This window comes from Lissotriton vulgaris, chromosome 4_1 (assembly GCF_964263255.1).
Source record: "Lissotriton vulgaris chromosome 4_1, aLisVul1.2, whole genome shotgun sequence".
NCBI lineage: Eukaryota > Metazoa > Chordata > Amphibia > Caudata > Salamandridae > Lissotriton > Lissotriton vulgaris.
In genome coordinates this window covers 10515897-10537289 of record NC_141691.1, presented here as the reverse complement: position 1 = coordinate 10537289, position 21393 = coordinate 10515897, and the positions used below count along the sequence as shown (strand labels likewise).

Below are 21393 nucleotides of genomic sequence, written 5' to 3'. Positions count from 1 at the left end.
ATGAAGAAGTCAGAGCTGACAATAAGATCAGGTTAAAAACTAAATTCAGTGTTGTCAGCTGTAAGAGACAAGTGAATGAAAAATGATAATAAAAGAAAAATTAAAAACTAAAATAATGTCAAATACATGCATTACAATAGTCACCACCTGTCAGCCTCATCATCATTGTATGATACATGTAAAATTAAGGTGCAACCAAACACTTCAATAAGGATATGAAAATCAATGAAAACGGTAGTTATAAGAAACATCACATATCTAATTTTTTCATTGAGTCCCTTAGGATCTTATGTATTTAATCTCATGATCCAAAACAACTCTCTTTAGAGTAAAGATCTTGTGAGATCTTTGTCTGGAGTGGGTACTACTATCTCTATCACCTGAAACTTAATTTGAGCAATAGAGTGACGACCTTCAACCCAGTGCACTGCTAAATTACTGGTTTTGTTCAATGTCCTAATGGTGCTTTTGTGCTCAGAAATCAGTAATTTGACTTTTCGTTCTGTTTTCTCGACACCAAGTAGTCCGCAAGAAAACTTTATGCCATAGAGTGGATATTTGGAATTGCAATCTGAGTTGTATTTCAGCATAATAGTTTCTCCTATTGATGGATATTGGTTCTTGTTGGCAGTTATTACATTGTTACACAATGTACACAGTTGTAACATTTCTTAGTGCCATAGAAAACCGTGGTTTCTTCCTATGGTATGAACATCAACAATTCTTTCACATTTTTGACGTACTATAGGCATGCAAAGGTTTCTCTTTGAAGATATCATTAAAATGTGTGGTTGATGGTTTTCTTAATTTTCTTCGAACTTGTGAAGTATTTGGACACAAAAACGTGCCGTTGTAGCTGTTTTTTAGGTTGGTTCGTCAGTAATGTAACACAGTCTTTTTTATACTTGCGTTCAATGGCTTTATCAAAAATACTCTATGGGTAACCCCTATTCATATATTTCTGTTTCTGTCTGTAGATGTTTTCCTTAAGAGTTTACAACAAGCAGTTATGCAGTGTTATAGTTCACAGTATCAGCTGTAATTACTTGAACTATGACGGGAGTTAGCTATGCTTACCAATATATACTCACCCTCTCAGTATTGTGATAGGTACAGCATAGCTTTGATATTTATGTACCAAAATGTTGGAGGGGAAAGTTTCATCCCTGATTGTGGTATTTATTATATACATGTAAAGGCTCTTTCATATTTCAGCAAATTTCAATCCTTTTGGTAAAAAACATAAAATGTACAGGGTGTTTCAAAAGTAAACCATTAAAATATTGCAGAAATAGATGCTACACCACTGTACCCAAAAACAATATTAGCTAAAACAAAAGATTGTCCTACTGACCTTAAAAGCCACTTTGTCCGAAATAGAAGAAAACTTGACACAAAGAAAGTACCCTTTGTGCACAGGAGAGGTAATGCATGCTTTAAGGTGAGTTTGTATGCTTCTTACTGCCTATTGTATAGAGATGCACTGTGTAAGTATTTATTCCTATGCCCTTACCCCCTAATACTTGAGACTAGATAGAGTTCTGGTCACTAGAAATGTGATGGTGCAGAGTCTGAGTGTAGCTTTTAAGGCGCTGTACAACTCCCTAAATGCAAAGTGATGGAGCCTAAAATTGTCAATAAGTCTGTGAGAAACAATTAGATTATGACTGTAAATACACCCCATTGATGAGTATATAGTTTTGAGTAATCTTGTTAGTTATTTTCCCTGATGTTGTATCTTTAGTGGTAGATTATGATTGTTTATAGAAGAGCCCCTTAGATGTGTACACCGTTGTTACAATTGTTGATATCTTCCAGGCTGTTGAAATGTACAGAAATAGATTATGACTGTGTACAGACCCTCTTAGATGTGCATTTAGATGTGCATAATATTTTCTATTATTTACGTGTGTGTGTAATCATATTACTGTAATTATTTCCGAAGTCTTGTCCATTTAGAACAGTGGACTATTATTGTATATGGAACCCCCTAAATGTGCATATAGTTATTTTTTTTGTATTCTTATTTTTGTTTTGGAAAGTAAGCACTGTAATCACAATGCAATCGTATCAACATATAGTATATTATACATATACATCAAGGAAATGAGGAGATGACATTATACATTGAACACATGAGTAAGCGAGTAAAATAAAATGAAAAATTACAAAAATGTATATTCTTCCTTACTTAATCTATCAAGGGTCCCCAAATTCGATAGAACTTCCTCCAAGACTGTATGCCTCTACCCTTGGCTATAGCCATCTCTCTCTCTAGATACTCCCTTAGTGTTGCCCACCATTCAAAAGCTCTAGACAAAATTTTAGATATCCAAGCATGGGCAACCCAACGGAGAGCTGTTACTTTCATAATTGATATTAGAGTTCTTAATCCTAGAGGTACATCTACTTTATAACCAAGCATAATCTCTTTCTCTGCTAAGTAAAGATCGATTTTTAAACGATCAACTATAATGTCCCGTATATCATTCTATAAGACAGCCAAGTCCGGACAGGTAACAAACATATGCAAACTATTTGAAGCTATCATTCCGCACTTGGCGCACATACATTTGTCATTCGTGTTTATGTTACCAGAATTTATCCACTTAACTATATGTTCTGGTGTAGAGTAAAGCATAAACATTGTTTTAAACTGTTGCGGTTTGAGATTAATAGAGTGGACCAAGCTATTTAAGTTCTCCATTGATTCTTCTAAATCAGCTGAGTTAACATCTTGACCCAGTAGTCCAGTCCATTTGAGTGCTATCTTTGAATAATCATTCTCCCATGTTTGGGAGAGTAGCTGATACGCCTTACTAATAGTCAGTTTTGAGTCTGAGTGTATATATTGCAGTAAATCTGATCCCATAGGTTGTCTTATCCCTTTAGATGTCATTAATTAATCTCTTATCTGCAAGTATTTATACAACATGTTTTTAGGAAGACCGAATGAAGTTTGCAAATCTAAAAACGTGCGGAACCCAGCAGCATTATACAAGTTGCTAAGCTGTCTAATACCAAATCTATCCTAGGATTTGGCTACCACATCATGGAAGATATCAGGGAACATAGGATTACCCCATAGTGGCATATTAAGATGTATCAAAGGCAGAGAATGATTAACTGTAATGTCACGCCATATATAGGCTATATCTTTAGGAGTTTTAAATCGGACTCTTTTAAAGTAGTTAGGGTCACTTCTGTATATAAACATATTGCTCTCTTTGCCGATAACAAGATTATAACAGCTTTGTTTACTCCTAACATCAAGGAGATGTTGCAAATGCCCAAAAAAAGTAGTCCAAAAATATAATCTAAAATCTGGTAGTTTGAACCCGCCCTGACAGTAAGAAAGTTTTAGGTTTACAGCACGTCTCGGCTGTTTATAACTCCAAATAAAGCTACTAATGGCACCCTCAGGTTTATTAAAAAAATAGTGTGGGACTCTCAGCGGTATTGCCCTGAATAAATAAAGCAATTTAGGCAATACAATCATTTTTATAATATTGCAATGCCCTATGTTACTAATTGGCAGTTTGTGCCAGACCCTCATTTTAGAAATTGTTGATTTAAGTTAAGTATCATAATTAATTTTTATGACCTGCCATATGTCTGAAGTAATCTGGACACCTAAATAGGTCGCTAACGCACAAGCACCAGTTATAGACATTCTTGGTTGACAGTTAAGGATAGTTTGAGTTTTACTAACATTAAGCTTATACCCTTAAAAATGACCAAATAGATTTGATGTGTTTTAATTACTTCTATTGCTTTTACTGGATCTATAGAAAATACCGCAATGTCATCGGCATAAGCCGTAACTTTCAGGATAGATGGATTGGAAAGCAAAGGTTTAATGTATGGTTCTATATATAAAGCAAAAAGTAGGGGTGATAAAGGGCATCCTTGCCACGTGCCCCTAAGAACTATAAATGCTAAAGACTGGTAAGTTAGATAGATTAACTTGGCATTCAGGGACCTAAACAGGGCCCAAACCCAGTCATAAAAATGGCCATTGAAGTTATATTCAATAAGTGTAGCCCATAAACAGTCCGAAATTACACAGTTGAATGCCTTTTCTGCATCGAGCATAATCTGTCATATGCCCAAATTAATTTTAAAGGCAGCATCAAAGGCAAAAATGGCGGTGTTCACATGTGCAGTTGTGTCTTTTCTGGGTATGGCTCCATGTTGTTGGGCAGAAGCAAGTTTGTTCTTCTTTAAGAAAAAAATGATATTTGTTGTTTTCAGGTCTTGGGTATTGATTTTCCAACAGTGATATGATTTCTAACTTTAAACATTAAAGGGGTTAGGCCAGCCTTAAAGATCTTGTAGAATTCAACCAGTAAAGTATCTTCTCCCTTCCAATTAGATTTCTGAATTCATTACGTCTGCCTGTTCTATTTCCAATCTATTAGTCGTTTAAAATCACACTTTTCCAGATAGCTCAGGAATTTTTCTTCATCAAATAAATTAGAAATACTATATAAGATCTGGCAGTAGCCAGAAAATTGTTCGACAATCTCTTTGTGTGTGAAGTTGCCCGTCATTGCCTCTTATGCATTTTATCACCCGCTCTGCGCGTTTATCAGAGAGTTGATGTGCCAGCACTTTTCCAACCTGCTCAATCATATTCATACTGTAGAGTTTTATGCTTAATGTAATTTGCAGACGTTCATTCTTTTAGATATCAATTTAGCGCTGCACATTTTCAATTAAAAGAAGGTATATTGGAGAATGTGTGGGAGCTACCACGTGTTGAGTAGTACAGTTCCTAATTTCATCTGCGTGCGCTACTACTAATTGTCGAATAGCATCTCCAGTATCCTTATTTACCTGATTTTTAATCCCAAACAAAAAAAAAGAAAGAAAGGCAGAGCCTTTATTGTCCTGTATAAAAGTACTAATACATTGAGGATAAACATTGTATACTCTCTGACTTTGAGCAAACAGCGGTGAAAAGAGAATTGGCAGACTGCTCTGACAGATTGACTAAGTGTTAGGTTCAAAAGTAAGTGATTGTGATCTGAAATTATTTAAGGGCAGAATTCACATCTAGCACTTTTAAGGAGGGAGTCCCAAATAAAAAGCAAATTGATTCTTGAATATGATTGGTGTGGTGCACTATAAAATGTATAGCCAGGCAATGAAGGATACAGTGTCTGCCAGACATCCTTCAAACCGCGTAGCCTAGCCATATCCACAACAGTAGCCCTAACTTTACTCATTCTAACCGAAGCTCCTTGATTTGTCGAATCAATACTAGGATTCATAGTACAATTTAAATTGCCCATAATTATTAAGTTTTCCTGCCAATCAAGAAGTTTCATGGTTAAAATCTCAAAAGTGAATTGATCATCAGTATTAGGTCCACAGATACTACATAGTACATATTTGTGACCGTTGATAAGAAACTGCACTATTGTCCACCTGCCTCGGTTGCCATAAGAAGCTCTGAGCAAAGTGTAGTCTAGCCATTTATCAGCTAAAATAGCAACCCCTCTGATAGAAAATAACTGAGATGTACTAGCAACTATCTTATAGTTCAATTGTCTAAGTAAATGTCTGTCTTTGTGCTCTAGATGCGTTTCAACCAATGCAACAATATGAGGTTTATAATTGTGAATTTCCGCCCCTACCAACTGTTGCTTATTTGCCGAATTCAAGCCAGTTACGTTCCAGCATAAACACTTTATAATACCCATTATTATAACACTTGATTCATAACAAGGCCCCAGGGCCAAAGAGCTGTGGTCCCTTTAACATCATTTTTAAGTGAAATAAGGTACATGCTGTATATGTTGTTATAAATATGAATATTAAATCAGACATAGTCTTTCTGCTTACTCCTTCCAATATTTTCTTCTTAACCCCCCCCAACCTCAACTCCTCAAGCCCCAAGCAGTCCAGCACTAGCCAGATCTCGGGGACCCCCCTCCCGCCCCATTCTGTTCCTTGGGGAAAAAATCACCCCGATCCAGGCTGTTGATGGACAGCCAGTGTGAACTTGCACCACCACGAGTGCTACCCGCTCCACCCTTAGCACACCATACAATTATTTAAGATAGATTGCATAGAGATAGAAGGCTCCCCCTTTTTTAGAAAAAGAAAATAAAGCCCCACTAGGGCCTATTAATAACTTTGATTCATTCAAACTATCATAAACATTATCAAAGATATACATTCAGTAAATATAAAGTCTTAAGGAGCTGGTTGTTTTGGAGACTTCCATTGATCAAGAGTAAGCTGCACCTTTTTGACTGAGTGGAAAAGCCAAGTGTGACCACCACGAATAGCTTTAAGTCTAGCGTGTTCTTGAAGAAATACTTGTGTGCCCATGGCTTTCACAGGATCAATCAGCTGACGTAGATTCCATTGGCGCTCTATAGTTTCCTTACAAAGATCTGACTTCACGGAAAATGGGTATGAATTGTATGAGCCGGGTCAAGCTCTAAAGAAAATGGCCTGCCTGGGCAAAAAATTCCCAAAATAAATAATCAAAGGTCTGGGATGCTGTTGACTGGCTCGTGCTTCTTGATTAAGGAACAAAGAAAGCCTATGGGCCCGCTGGATCTGGGAATCCCAGTCCCAGTCAGCGAGATCTGGGAACGATTTCTGAATAAGCTGGACCACATAGGCTCTAAGATCTGCACCCTCTTTTTCCTTCGTTGTCTGTTTTCAAGGTCCTCGACCTTATTTTTAAGAGACATAATTTAGGTTTCATGTGTCTCTATCATGGATACTGACACAGCAACAGTGTCTTCCGTGGTTGCCAAGCGCTGTTGCTGTTCCGTTATTTCTTGAGTAAGCCCAGTTACTCTGGTTACTACCTCAGATAAGCCCTGTTGTATCAGACTACTATCAACTCTGGTTTGGCCAAAGCTATTTAGCATCTCCATTCTCTGATGGTGGAGTAATTGAAAGATAGCAGATAGAGTAAATTCATCATTACTATCTTGCCTTTGATCGCTTGAATTTATAGAAACAGTAGGAGTAAGGGCAGTGATGGTGAGGAAGAAGAGTCCTGTTCAGTGCCACCCATATTGCCAGCAGAATCGGCAGGATGTGTTTCACCAACATAAGCGCATGGGCCCGAGCATGGACCGGGTCCCAAATCCGATGATTCCTGAATTTGCATTTCATTGTTTAGAGAACATCCAGATAGTCTTGAGATCATAGCTTTTACATCCCCTTTGTCAGTAACCCATTTTCTAAGGGGGGTAATTCTGTTATCGCATCCATATGTTATTGCTTCTAGCACTACAGAATGTAGCATAGCCAGCTCCTTAGCCTTCTGCTTCTTCTTCAGTTTTGTCCCTTTATTGTGGACATTATCAGCTTCAGGTAGCCTCATTTTTGCATGAGCAGACCCCTTCATTTTAGATTGAAGGGTAATACCCTTAGGAGCTGGAGCATATGTAATGGTAGAGGCAGAAGAATAATTAGGGGTTAGGTAGAGTCTGGAGCAGCATTCATTAGATTATTTATTGCTGGGTAGGTACCCTGTACTAAGGTCGGTGTAGATATATGACAAGTCCCAGCTTCATACGTTGCGTTTTCATTAAGATCTGCTCCCAAGATCACTACGTGTATGCTGACCTTTCCCAGCTTCATCTCCTCCGTTTATTATTTTATCTGGTGAGGAGACAGTTGGTATATTAGAAGCGTCTAACCATTCTGCAGACGAAAGTGTGTCAGCAAGCACCTCAGGATTCATAACTGGCATGTTGCAGATATCCTTGCAGGTGTTTAACAGGCTTGATGGAATTGGTTGGGTCACAGCTGCAGCTAAAGTCAGAGTTGCTACAGTATCATGCAATAAAGATGTCTGCATTCTCACCTCAGGCAAACAATCAGAGGCAGACAAGATGATTTAGTTTTTAACATTAAGTCATTACCTTACAACACTGTTGAAGCAGTCAGGCTGGCGTTCAGGTAAGTAGGAGAAGAACAGGATACAGAAGTTTCTCTGTCTCTCTTCTGCCCTCTGACCTGTTCTACCTCCAGTGCCTTCAATAAAGCTGCTGCCACAGACACATCAGAAGGGGTTAGGCAGGACTGTATAATGGCCGCCGCCATGCCTGATTGATATAATTTAAGAACGGGTCTCCCAATGTAATGAGTGTCCGCTCATACATTACTGGCAATGAATGTCTGACATAATATCGACAGAATATCGAAATGCAAAAATATCGGAGCAAAAATATCGACAGCAAAAATATCGGAATCCTATCTTCATTAAGGTAAGTACAAAAATATCGAAAAAATAATATCGTAGTACAAAAATATCGGAATCAAAAATATCGTTTTTTTAAATGTATTAATAATAATGTAAAAATAATTTTAAAATATACATAATTTTACAAATATTAAATAAAAATATTAAAACAAAATTAAAACTAATACATATACATTTAAAATAAATAAAACACTTAATAATTTAATGTAATTTAAATTTTTTTCATGTAATTTATTTGATTTAATGTAATATTTTTTTTTATTTTACCCTGTACGCCTGTACCCCAAAAACCCCAAACTGACCCTGAACCCTAAAAATATCCCTGTACCCCAAAAACCCAAAACTGACTCTGAAACCTAAAAATACCCCTTTACCCAAAAACTGAAAACTGACCCTTATCCCTAAAATTACCCCTTTACCCAAAAACTGAAAACTGACCCTGAACCCTAAAAATACCCCTTTACCCAAAAACTGAAAACTGACCCTAAACCCTAAAAATAACCCTTTACCCAAAAACTGAAAACTGACCCTGAACCCTAAAAATACCCCTTTACCCAAAAACTGAAAACTGACCCTGAACCCTAAAAATACCCCTTTACCCAAAAACTGAAAACTGACCCTGAACCCTAAAAATACCCCTTTACCCAAAAACTGAAAACTGACCCTGAACCCTAAAAATACCCCTTTACCCATGAACTGAAAACTGACCCTGAACCCTAAAAATACCCGTTTACCCAAAAACTGAACACTGACCCAGAACCCTAAAAATACTCCTTTACCCAAAATTAATTAATATTATTTAATTATTAATTAACAATAACAATAAAGTCAATATATTAGCACATTTGCTGTAATTAATTTAATTTAATAATTAATATTATTTTTCCCAATTAATTAATTAAGAATAACAATACATTATATATATAAAAAATTACTATAATTATTGTAATTAAATAAATAATATTAATTAATTACCAACTAATTAATAATTATAAATATGTACAAAATTATATTAATTAACTAATTAATAGAAATTAATTACAAATTAATTATTAATTAAAATATGTACAAACATATATCAATTAATTAATTATTATTAAATTACTTCCCACCCTATTCCCCTATAAACCCATAACCTGCTACAGAACATATTTATCAATTATTCAATTAATTAAAAATAATTAAAAAATATTTCTCAATTAATTAATAATTCCTACTAATTAATAATTAATTTAACATAATTAAATTACTTCCCACCCTATTCCCCTATAAACCCACAACCTGCTACAGTAGTAAAAGACAATATTTAATTAAATTACATTAAAATTAAATAATAAAACATAATAAATACAATATAATATACACTAAATGTATTTAAAATTGATATTAGTAACATCGAAGTTATTAATTTCGATATTATTGACATCGATATTTACAACTTCGATATTACTGATATCATACTAATATCCATATTAAGACTGTCGATATTACTTACCTTCGATATTTTGTCCTATCGATATTTAAACTTCGATATTTTTGTATATCGATATTTAAAAATCGATATTTTGTCTGTGTACCACTGGCAATGTGTGGGCTGGCAGTGGTGGGTTCATTAGTTTTCGTGCCCTTGCCTTCGTGTGCCAGTGAAACATTACCAAACACGGTGACAGGGGGACGCTATTTCGGCTACGTTGCGGGCCATAATCCTATCCAGGTGTGATAGACGCTGCAGTCCCGGAAGAGTAAGTGTTCTGGAGACTGCGTCTGCAATCGCAGTACATATTCAAATTCCACCACGGAGCACCCGCAAGCCAAGCAGATACTCTGCAAAGTTGCAGTGGCCGACAGGCAGAGCTTAGCATCTGCGCTTACCCTGAAGTCTTTGAAAACCAGCAAAGCCAGCAAAGAAGATGAGAAACAGGAGTGCATATAGTTGTGCATAATAATTATTATTATTTGCTGCTATCATGTCACGGACAAGCATAGATGGGGTGTGTGCCTATGGATGTGTGTGTATGTGTGTATGTCTGTATACATGGGCCATTGCATGAATTCCTGGGTATATTTTTGACCTGGCACTTCTGCACAAATATAGTGATTCCAGTATGCAGATGTGGCATCCTCTGAATTATTCTGAGTAGTTATGGTGCCTCTACCAGTCTTTCTGTCATTTTCTGCATTTTTCAGGATTTGGGATTGATGTTAGGAGCATTAAACAGTGCTCATGGAAGATCTGAACCAGACCGTGAGGGAGGACTTGTGCCATGATCTGTGCATACACTGACTATACTGTGCCCAGGTCCTTGTATCATTGGAGGGGATCATACACTTCAAAATAATCAAATGCTTTTATTGCTCAGGTTTGATCACAGAAAATGGTTCCATTTATTCTAGGATCAGTATAGTTGAGAAGAAATGTGCCCCAAAGGTAGAGCTATTTTCGCTGCTCTCTCGCTTTCAGTCTAAGATTAAGGGCCTGATTTATATCTCCGGGGATGGGTTACTCCGTCACAATGGTATTTGATATCCTGCCCACCAAAATATGAATCTCATATGATATAATCGGATTTATATTTTGTCAGATGGGATATCTGTCACCGGTTTGATAGAGTAACCTGTTTGCTGAGATCTAATTAAGGCCCTAAGCCTGGGCCAAGATCTTAATAGAAGCGTTGCTAGAACCGACCTTCAAAGAAGTTTGAGAGAGGTTTGCTTAAGTAGAAGGATGACACTACATTGCATTTTTCAGAGGTAGAGTTGGCCTGCTAGCCAAGAGCAGGATGTCATACACAAGAAAAAGCACAAGGTCATGAAGTCACCCTCCAACCAACTGTGAAAGAAATCATCTGACATTGTCGGCAGTTGCTGCACCTCACCATCTGTCTGTTTCTTCATTCATGATGCTACATCCCCTGTGCAGCAATACGCCTACATCCACTGAGGTGTAATAACTCTCAGAAAGAACTATCAAAGATAGGTGGAATATTAAGCACACTCTTAGCAGAAAACAGAAACACAATCCCTTTAGCATTAACTGGTGTCATTATTGTGGAATATGTATGTAGAAATGTATGGCACTGTGATTGTTTTCTTGTTGTTTCTTCCATATTTCGTTAATAAATTATGCTTCACAGAAAACACAAACAGGAAACAAAAGACCATATACATGAATAATACGAAAATCAAGACAAGCAGATGCTTCCAAAAACTCTGAAATCCATACCTCAGGTATGCTGTAGAGTTCTAGTATTGAAGCCATTGCGATGGAAGTAGAAGATGTGCCACCACCAACAAAGCCAATTAAAGTGGGCAGAGGCTGGCATAAGAAGTTTGGGACCGGCATCTTCCTTCCAGCGAGGATTGCAAGAACCCCTTCCACAGCTCTCTTCTCGGACAAACAGAAGTCATAGACCCTCAAAGCCAGGGTGATGTTTGGTAGTAGATAGGGGTTCTCATTTACCTCAGTGACAGCAAAGAGTAACCCCAGCATGTCCCTGTAGTATTGTATCTGAAAACTAGCAAAAGCTCAAAGTTAACAGTCAGATGGGGAGGTAAATATTGGTGAATGGGAGGACAAGCACCTAACCACATACAAACATATAAAGTAAAGATTCAAAGTATTTGTTAGTCTATGACGGCTGCCGCCTTGCCTGATTACTTGCTCTCAGACAGTACAAATAAAACAAAAGTACTAACGTAAATTTGGATTGAGGCAAGGAGGCATAACATCTAAGCACACTTCCACCACCAAGGAACGAATATCACGTGTAACAAGGCATGTCATTATAACATGCTACCTTACAACGCAGTGTACCACTCAGTATTTTATTATTATAACACAAGTTTTTACAATGCATTTTTTTACCAATTGTTACAAATATAAATGGTTAAATAACATACCATGTTACAATAAACTAGTTATATACATAAATAAAATAAATAAATGAATGCATTATAACATGATTTTAGATCTTTCTGAAACCCCATCAAATATGGATGCTCTATTTCCACACATAACAATTAGAAATACTTGTAAACATTATTTAACATTCTGTCACAGAAAGCTCTTGTATTAAAATAAAATCCAGTAAGTATTGTACAAATAAAAACATATTTAATAGTATAAAAACATATTAGTAGACCTATGAGGAGACCAAATCACTATCTTGAAGGTGGTGAAAATTGAAGGTAAGAGCATACTACCAGCTGTCTCTTTCTATTTTTAAGTGAATAAAAATGCGATATAGTATGTATTTTTTACAATAAGTATATCTATCAGGAGATAATTAGATTATAATAAGACATTTTTTTGTTTCCTGTTTTTAAAGCACATTACATATATCTGCAAGGCACACACTGTTCTTCTACTAAACAAAATCGAAATCTAAAAATTCTCTCAAGAAAATCCATCCCAAACAAAATAAATTACATTCTGGGCCTGACTAACAAAAGCAAATTGCACTTTTCAGTAATCAACACTTTTGAGTCCATTTACTACTTTTTGAATATTCCCAAAAGTTGAGTATGAATTTAATCTAAAGGTGCAACTAACACATTTATCACAAAATTAAATGTCCTGGAGAATATACAGATTTGAATAATTTACACATTTAGACAAGTTTGCTACTCTCTTGGCTATTCATGAAGTCGAAATGTAAGTTATACTTTAGAGTTTGAGATTAGCCAAACAGGAGCAAACGTACTCAAAGTTTAAATTACTCAAATTACTCAATGGTTTTTAGCCCACAGGCCCTTTAATTTGGGGGAGACATTTGAGTCATACTTTTGGAGTAAATATACGCTAAAATGTTGTGAATAGCCAAAAAGTAGTAAACTTGCTCAAAAGCATAAATGAGTCAAAACTAAATTACCTTTCTGAATCTGGTGGCATAGGGAGCACAGGACAAAAGTTTGAGCATATCCTTACCACTAAATCTTTACCCCAACACAGCCATACAAGGCTATTACTACCATTTCAAAGCACATGGAGATACTGCCAACAATTAGCACTAGCATATTCCTGGGGGTGTTGTGGTGGCTGTCTCTCCACCACCCTATCATGAGCCTGCACAGCTGCAGCTGCCACGGAATTACTTTTCAGTCAATGGCATGCAGGAACTGTTTTTGGCGTTCTCATAGTGGTGCCATTTTTTAGAGACACCGCTGTGGGAACACACAAAAAAGCCCACTGGACAAGAGGAAACTCTTAATCTGGTGGGTGGCCCAACCACAGCTTTGGTGGTGTTGCAGTGGGGAGGGGCATCTTCCCTTTTTTATTTTTGTATTTATAAAAAATTTAATTTAGACAATAATGGCAGGGGGACTTACATTCACACGTCACCCTATCGAGGATTGGGACCACCCAGATAGCAGCGGTCCCGCGGTATGCATTTTGATGCAAGTGCCACCACAGTGGTCGCACTGCCTATATTTTGCATTGGGGTGGGTGCTGTTGGCTGTAGCACCTGCCTCAATGAAAAAAAGGAACACTTTAAATATCCCTGCACTACATAGCAGGCACCTTGCGGTGCCTGCCTTATGGTGCTGGAATATGTAGGGGGCACCATAGGAGGCCCCCATGTCCCGTGCCTGCGGGACAGGGGGTTAGGGAGGCCTGCAATGGGTCCCCAATATCCCTTTCCACCAGCCTTTTCATGGTGGGTTCTCTAAAATCAATCAATCAGGGATTTATGAAGCGCGCTACTCACCAATTATGGTCTCAAGGTGCTGGGGGTTGCAGGTCCAAGTCAGTCGAAGAGCCAGGTCTTGAGGCTCTTCGTGAAGGTGTGCAGAGTGGGGTTGTGTCTGAAATTGCTCATTCCAGGTCTTTGCCCACATGAAAGGGCTGGCTGAAAGGAACATTGTATGTACCATTGTAGGCATTACAGACCATACAACGGACATTGTCGGATTAGTGTTGGACTGTCTTTACGCCCCGACCGTCTGCCCGCCATCCTAATGTGGTAGACAGTATTCTGTATGGGATGTTAGTGACAATGTCATTGAAATTGGGCTAATTTATTCCTGCAAATGTTGTTAAATAAACCTATTATATATAATATATTCATTGAAAAAAACATAGGTTTTAGGCACGTTATAGTAAGAAATTAGCATTTAAAAAAAGCGTAGAAATTCACTGAAAAGAATCCATAGGTTTCAGGGGTGTTATAGTTAGTTGGACATTTCACTTGTACAAAACCATAGAAATTCCCCTGATACAGTTAGTTCAGCTAACTATAACTTGCGCCCGCAATGCACTGCTAATGAAATCCATATTACATCATTCATGACATGGTCGGTGACATTACTCATGACATCACTGATGACATCTCAAATGACATCACTGATGACATCACTTATTGTATCATCCAGTGAATGTGTATTTTTCAGAAAATTAAATATTTTTTATATATGTATATCTCAAGGTCTATGGAAAATAAATGGGTACATAGGTGTCTAAATAGATGATTTTTTGGTTGTAAAATTGATTGTATAACTGACTGATTATGTGTATCTTAGAGAATACATGGGTTAGCAAGTAATGTTTAATATGGACATATCTGTATCAGTCTCTCACTTTGCGTTTAAGTGGCTGCATGGGTTGGTGAGTAGCTACATGAGTGTCTATATGAGAGAACGGCTGAATGTCTGTATGGTTTGCTGGGGGATATTACTTAGTGCATAGTTGCATGAACGAGTGACTCACTCTTTGTATGTGTTGAAGACAGCATGTGTGCAGGACGGTAAGGGTGGATGAGTGTGTGTATGGGTGTGTTAGTGAGTGAATGACTGTCTCAATTGTGTCTTTATGAGTAACTACATATGTTTTAAATTACTATATGTGAGTTTTGGTATAAATAAAAGAGTATAAGCAAAAAACAAGTGGATAATTGTCGCCACTGAACAATGAAGGAAAATTAGCCCCTTTACTTTTCAATTATGAACAGACCTGGATTGGCATCTAATCAGGCTGTGTCTTAGGAGGGCTCCACATTTTTAGAGTGGACAAAAAAACTATTAGTGCCTTAAAAGGAAACCATAACTCCTTATCTAGCTCTATTGAAAATCCTGCCCAAATTTCAATAATTTCCTGGATCTTTCCAAAGAGGAGAATCTTACTGTGGCCTACAGTGTCTCATAAACCAAATAAATGAACATGAAACTCCTTTTTGAATATTACCAATTAGCAATTCTTGGGGAGAATTGACAATGTAGAAATATAGCTTACGAATTGCACTACTAATCTCCTATCACTACTAATAGTAAATAAATTCTTGTCCTGCAAATCAAAACTGCGCTAGGCTGAATCCTAATTGACTATCACAAAATGTAACACATTTTTCAAATCATATTTATATAACTATAGCATTTTAATTTATCTTACCTGTAATTGTCTTCTTTCTTCAAGTATTTGGAGAAGATTGTACACCTTTCACTATCACCCTTAAGGCGTTCAAGGTTGAGTAGCACAATTCAAGTTCTAAACCATAATAAACCTGCTCCAGAAAATCCTGAGTATTAGTTAAAAGGAAATATTCTATCCTCTGAAGCAGAATCCAACCAGAAACCCTCATAAACACTGACCGAAATTCTCCTAATAGTGTAATTGTGTTTGGGAGAAAATGTAATAAATATTAAATCTAAACATGTACCCAGCACCCCATTACATCGCACCAAAAAGTAGAGTCTTTTTATGTTAAAATCCAAAAACCTAATTGGAAAATAACCCCAAAATATGGAAATGCATAAATACTGTTAAAAGGGAAAATTTAAAAATGTAAAGTTGAACGCAGTTTACAGGAACACATGTCCCTAGCACCTGATAACATTGCATCAAAAAGTACAGTCTGTTTACGTTGACATCCAAAGACCAGATTGAAAAATAACCTGGAAATATAGAAAAATGTAGATACCTTTTAAAAGGAAATTGTATACACTTACCAATACATAGTAATACAAATGACAAAAATTCAACTTGAAAACAGATTAAAAGAACACACCCCAAAACACATGTGTCCAAGCAATTCTGTTCTCCATGAACCTATTTAGGGACAAATTTTTAATCTACACAGAATCATAATTTTAAGAACCCATTGCCTATTTCACTGTCCTTACAGTAAACATATCCTTAGCAATGTCCATACATAAATTAAAAATAAGATCCTTACCTGACCAAAGCTGCTGCATCCTGCTGACTACAAACTTTCACAGAATGTAAAAATATATAAACAACCAGAATGCTACAAATAAGGATGGTATATAAAGTAGAAAATAAATATTTAACCCATATGAATGATTAGAAATCTCTCCTATGGCAGGCCTTATCAATCCTGAAGGCAGAGTGCTTGGTTTTGTGTGAGAAGGTGCCCATGCATGAGCAGGACCCATCTGCAGCTTCCGAAATCTATTTTCTGAGGCTGTTATGTGATGCAGCCAGACCATATACTCTTAAGTACATTATAACCTCACAGTAAATGCTAACTTTGAAATGGCTGCATCGAAACATGTCATGTTTGGTGTCAAACACTTGGGAATCCCACGCCCCACCAGTCCTGGTGGCAGGGGTATAATTCCACCCTTCTAGAGGGTGACACATGTACTCACTGGTCTGCACGGTATTAGTTTAAACGAGCCCCAGCATCACAAAATGGATGCTGCAGCCACAGACACGTTGCTGGATGCAACTCTGGCAGGGGAGGCCTGGACAATAGGTATCCTGTCACAGGGAGGTGTAACCACCTCCCCGACAGGTTTTAGTGCTGTGGGCTGGGTAGGGGCTGAAAGTCTGCACAGGGGGGAAATTTGGTGTCCTGCGGATAGTCCAGTGCAACCCAGTAGCAGGGGCACTCAGCCCCTGCTTTGGCCTGAAACTGGACAAAGGAAATGGGTATATCCATCCCTTTTTCCAAACCCTCCCAGAAGCGGGTACCAAGACTATGTCCAATCCCTTTTCTTAGTATAAGTAAGGGACCCCTGGCAATAGGACTTTAGATTACACCTCTGCGAAACTCTGAAACAGAATCCTGGTACTTTGAACCTATACTAACGATTAGAGGATGGAAGAATCTCACTTAGGGTCAAGGAGTGACTCCCCTGTTTAAACAGGCACCAACAAAGAATTTGCCGGTCTGCATCTTCGAAACTCCTGCCGGACTCTGAAGTACCTGCAGCCCAGGAATTGGATTTGCAGGCTTCTCTGAGGTCAACCCAAGTCCCCAGCAAAGCTGAGACCTGCAGCCCTCACGAGTGACATGGAACCGGAACTCCTGACACCGTGCTCATTTGCTAAGTGTATTAACTTCCCGATCTTTCCTGAAGTGTGCTTTGGGGTACTTGTAGCCCAAGCCCCAAGCATCATCTGAGCTGAAGATTGTGTGCCTACACTCCATGAGTGTTCCGTGAGCCAGCTTCTTGCATTTTCGCTTGAGGATCCTTTGAGATCCCTGGTCCATTGACCAGTGGGTCCCCTTGAAGGTAACTCCACTTTTTTTCTTGTGCTTCCCTGGTTGCTCCAGATGTGCCCTGACTCCCCACTGAGTGGTGAGTCCCTCAGATCTTGGTGGTTTACACCAAAGCCTATCTCTGCTTTCTGCGTGGGTTGCTGTTGCCAAGCCTCGTTGGGTCTAATCCGGGCACCGACACTGCAGCACTTGACATCCTTTGTGGGTCAGCTCAAATCCAGCTCCTGGTCATTGTAGACATCTCCGGGACCTTGTGGCTGAAGAGTCAAGCTTCACCTTCCTCACCTGAAATCACCCGACATTGTTGGGCATTCGCTCATCGCCTCCCTGGTCACTGGCTAATGACCCAGACTCTATCCCATAAACAAAAAATTTCGTAACCAGACTCTGTCCCTTCAGCTTTTAGGTTCTTCACATCTCCGATCCAAGCTTGGACCCACCCGTACACTTTCCACTTGGATGCCAGCAGCACTTTGCCGCAGATCGCCATTGAAATGTGAACCTTTAAAACCTATAATAAGATTAACCATACCACGCAAGCGCACCTAGCATGGCGCTGCCTGGTTTGGTAAATCAGACGTAACTGAAGGCAACACAAGTCACTGTTTTACATTTCTCTGCCCCAGAGAGGCGCTCCATGGGTGGAGCATTGGAGTTCCCTTGCATCCATTCATGTATCGTGGAGCATTCCCAGATTTACCATGAGCGGTAGACCTAGAATGCGTCAGAATGTTACTCTTTCCCAGGGGAGGCATAACAAGGAGAATACCTTTATTTCAGCATGCATACACAGAGGACAAAACCATAGAGGAATGTCTTTGTGAAGGAATGTGTTCCTTTTTGCACAAATACAATCAAGCCTGCCCCCAACCCCTAAAAACTACCCAGAACCCCCACCCCTGAAAATTACCCCAAACCACCACCCCAAAAAACTATCCTGAGTCCCCACTTACATGTCTGTGTCCACTTTCTGACACTCCTCTCTCCACGTCCATCCCGGAAATATGACCGACTGCTTTAACCATGCACATGCATGGTTAAGGCAAAGTCCTTGTTGAGCTTGCAGGCTTCTGAAACTCTTGGGTCTGTTTTAGTTGTTCAGGATGTTGACCCTCACAGACAAACCTCCTGTTCCTATCTCTGGCAGGGGACTGGCTTGAGAGGATAGACATGAATATCTACTCACATGGTTAAATCTTGGTTTTAATCCGGCAGGAGTGAAAAGACATATGCAGGAATGGCCTTAGATAGGATCACGGTAAAGTTAAAATGTTTATTATAACAATGTGATCTCAAGCGCAGTATTTTAATCAACATAAGCATACATACTGTTAAGAATAATATGGTCAGCATGGTTACAATTCCATTAAATAAAAAAGGAGGAATCATATTACAATGATAGTGAAAACAGCTGATAAAAGTGCCTATTTAAAGCACCCTCCCTATCTAGGAACTATGTATTATAAAACTATAGAAGGTCTCCTGCGCTGTCTTAGGGGGACCCCATTTACCTGTCCACTCAGTAAGTGTAAATTACATCAGGATCGGTTAGTCTCTGCATGCCTGGAATCTTCGAAGTGTGTTAAATTCTGGCAAGTGTGCTATGATAAAGGTGCCAGAATGCAACTTGCCTTGCAGCTGCCAAATTGTTGTGTCTAGAATGTGTTACACGGACACGCCGATAAACAGGCTCGCACGTTATGATAACCTTGGTGGCTCAACACTCACTGTACAGACTGGAGTCACAATGTGTGTCTAGAGATGTCGAAAAACAAAACTTTTCTCATGTACAGACCTTCGTGAAAGCTAACTCAGCAAAAACAGCTAAGCAGTGTCGTGAGCAAAAAGCAGCAAAAAGGAAAAATGGCGTTTAAACTTCTAATAAGCCAAGCTAACTTAACATGCACGCAGAAAGAGGCCCATAAACCACACTACACTAGTTGCTCATTCTTCATCTTTCCCCTTTACTCTCACTTCTGGGTCTTTTTCTTGTCTTCCCATTTGCCCATTTGTTCTTCTGCTCATTTACTTTTTCTTTCTGTGCCCTCTTTCGGTTTCTCTTCTCTCCCACTGCCCTTATTTCTCATTGCTGCCTACCCCCACCTCACCACTCCCCCCTCCTCCCCCACCCCCTCATTGTACTCATTTTCCTTCGATCCAGTTTTCTTCAGTACCAGCCTCACCACCCACGCCCTGCCCTCCCACCACCTGGAGAGCCCCTCCATCCGCCCAGGGCTATTTACACTGCAAGATCTCCAAAATCCACTGCAAGTTCTACCTCCAACCAACCATACTGCCCGTACCACATTTACAATTTAGGCAAAGAAGTAATCAGAGGCTCCATCACAGAACTCCTCAACAGATCTATCACCACTGCCACCAACCCCAATGCTTGGAAGCATGTCAAGGTCAAATTCCTCTAGGAGAAACCCTCAGCAAACACCAATAAACTCAAAAACTACCACTCCATCTCGCTTCTCTCCTTTATTGACAATTCTTGGAAAAGGCCATCAAATGACAGCTCACTGACTACCTTGAGGAAAACAACCTGCTCGACCCATCCCAAACAGGCCTCTGGCCCAACCACAGCACCAAGACCACCTTGATCACAGCAGTGGACGACATCAGATACCTCCTAAACCTAGGTGGTACAGCCATCCTTATCGTCCTTGACCAATCTGCAGCCTTCAACACTGTCTCCCACCACACACCTTGTGACCAGACTCCTCCACATTTGTATCCTGGGCAACGGTGCTTGGATCACTGCCTTCCTCTCTGGCTAAACACAGAAGATCCACTGACCGCCCTTCTCCTCTGCACCCAAAGACTTTATTTGCAGCACCCCCCATGGTTCCTTCCTCAGCCCCCCCTTCAACACCTACATGACACCATGGGCAGATATCCCCCGAACCCACAGACTCAACATCATCTCTTATGCTGCTCGTCCTATCTTACAAAGAAGATGCCAAAATGACATGAGTGTATTTCCAAAGCCCTATGACCAACATCCCCACCTGGATAAAGAACAACTGCCTTAAACTCAACTCAGATAAAACAGAGGTCATCTTCTTCAGGAACAAATCCTCCCCATGGGATGACACCTGATGCCTCTTCACACTCTGCCCCATGCCCACCCCCACTGACTATGCATGCAACCGTGGAATCATCCTAGATACCCATTTGTCCATGAAGCAAAAGATCAATGCTTTATCTGCCTGCTTCCACACCCTCCTCATGCTCCACAAGATCTTCTGATGAATCCTCTTCTCACGCAGGAAGACAGTCACCAAAACCCTCATCTCCAGATGCCTTGGCATTCTACGGCGGAAGCACCAAACAGCTGCTGAACCTCAAGCACCCCATCAGCAAGACTTATCCTTGACCTCCTCAGAAGAATCAGCATCACTCCGCATCTCAGCGCTCCCCAGTGACCCTCCTTCAGGACAGATGCATCTTCAAACACTTCACGTATGCCTGACCGGTCTACATCAACAACCGCCTGACATTCCAACAACCAACCAGAGAGCTCAGATTCTCCACATACGCCTCAGCCCACGTCCCCAATATTCATTGTAAGAACTGTGGAGGTGATTCCTTCCCCTACTTCGCGGCCAAATTCCGGAATAAAACCCCCTTCCGCCTGCAAACCTCCCCATCTCTGAAGGGCTTCAGGAAGCACCTCAAGACTTG

General features: G+C 39.3%; 1 protein-coding gene across 1 annotated transcript in view; it reads right to left on the bottom strand.

Moving 5' to 3' along the window:
• Nucleotides 1-11732, bottom strand: part of LOC147718207 (vomeronasal type-2 receptor 1-like) — a 32664-nt gene extending 20932 nt beyond the window's left edge. The window contains exon 1 of the mRNA XM_086967166.1: nucleotides 11466-11732. Within this exon, the coding sequence (XP_086823292.1) occupies nucleotides 11466-11732 (267 nt within the window). The remainder of the gene's footprint in view (nucleotides 1-11465) is intronic.
• Nucleotides 11733-21393: the final 9661 nt, after the last annotated feature.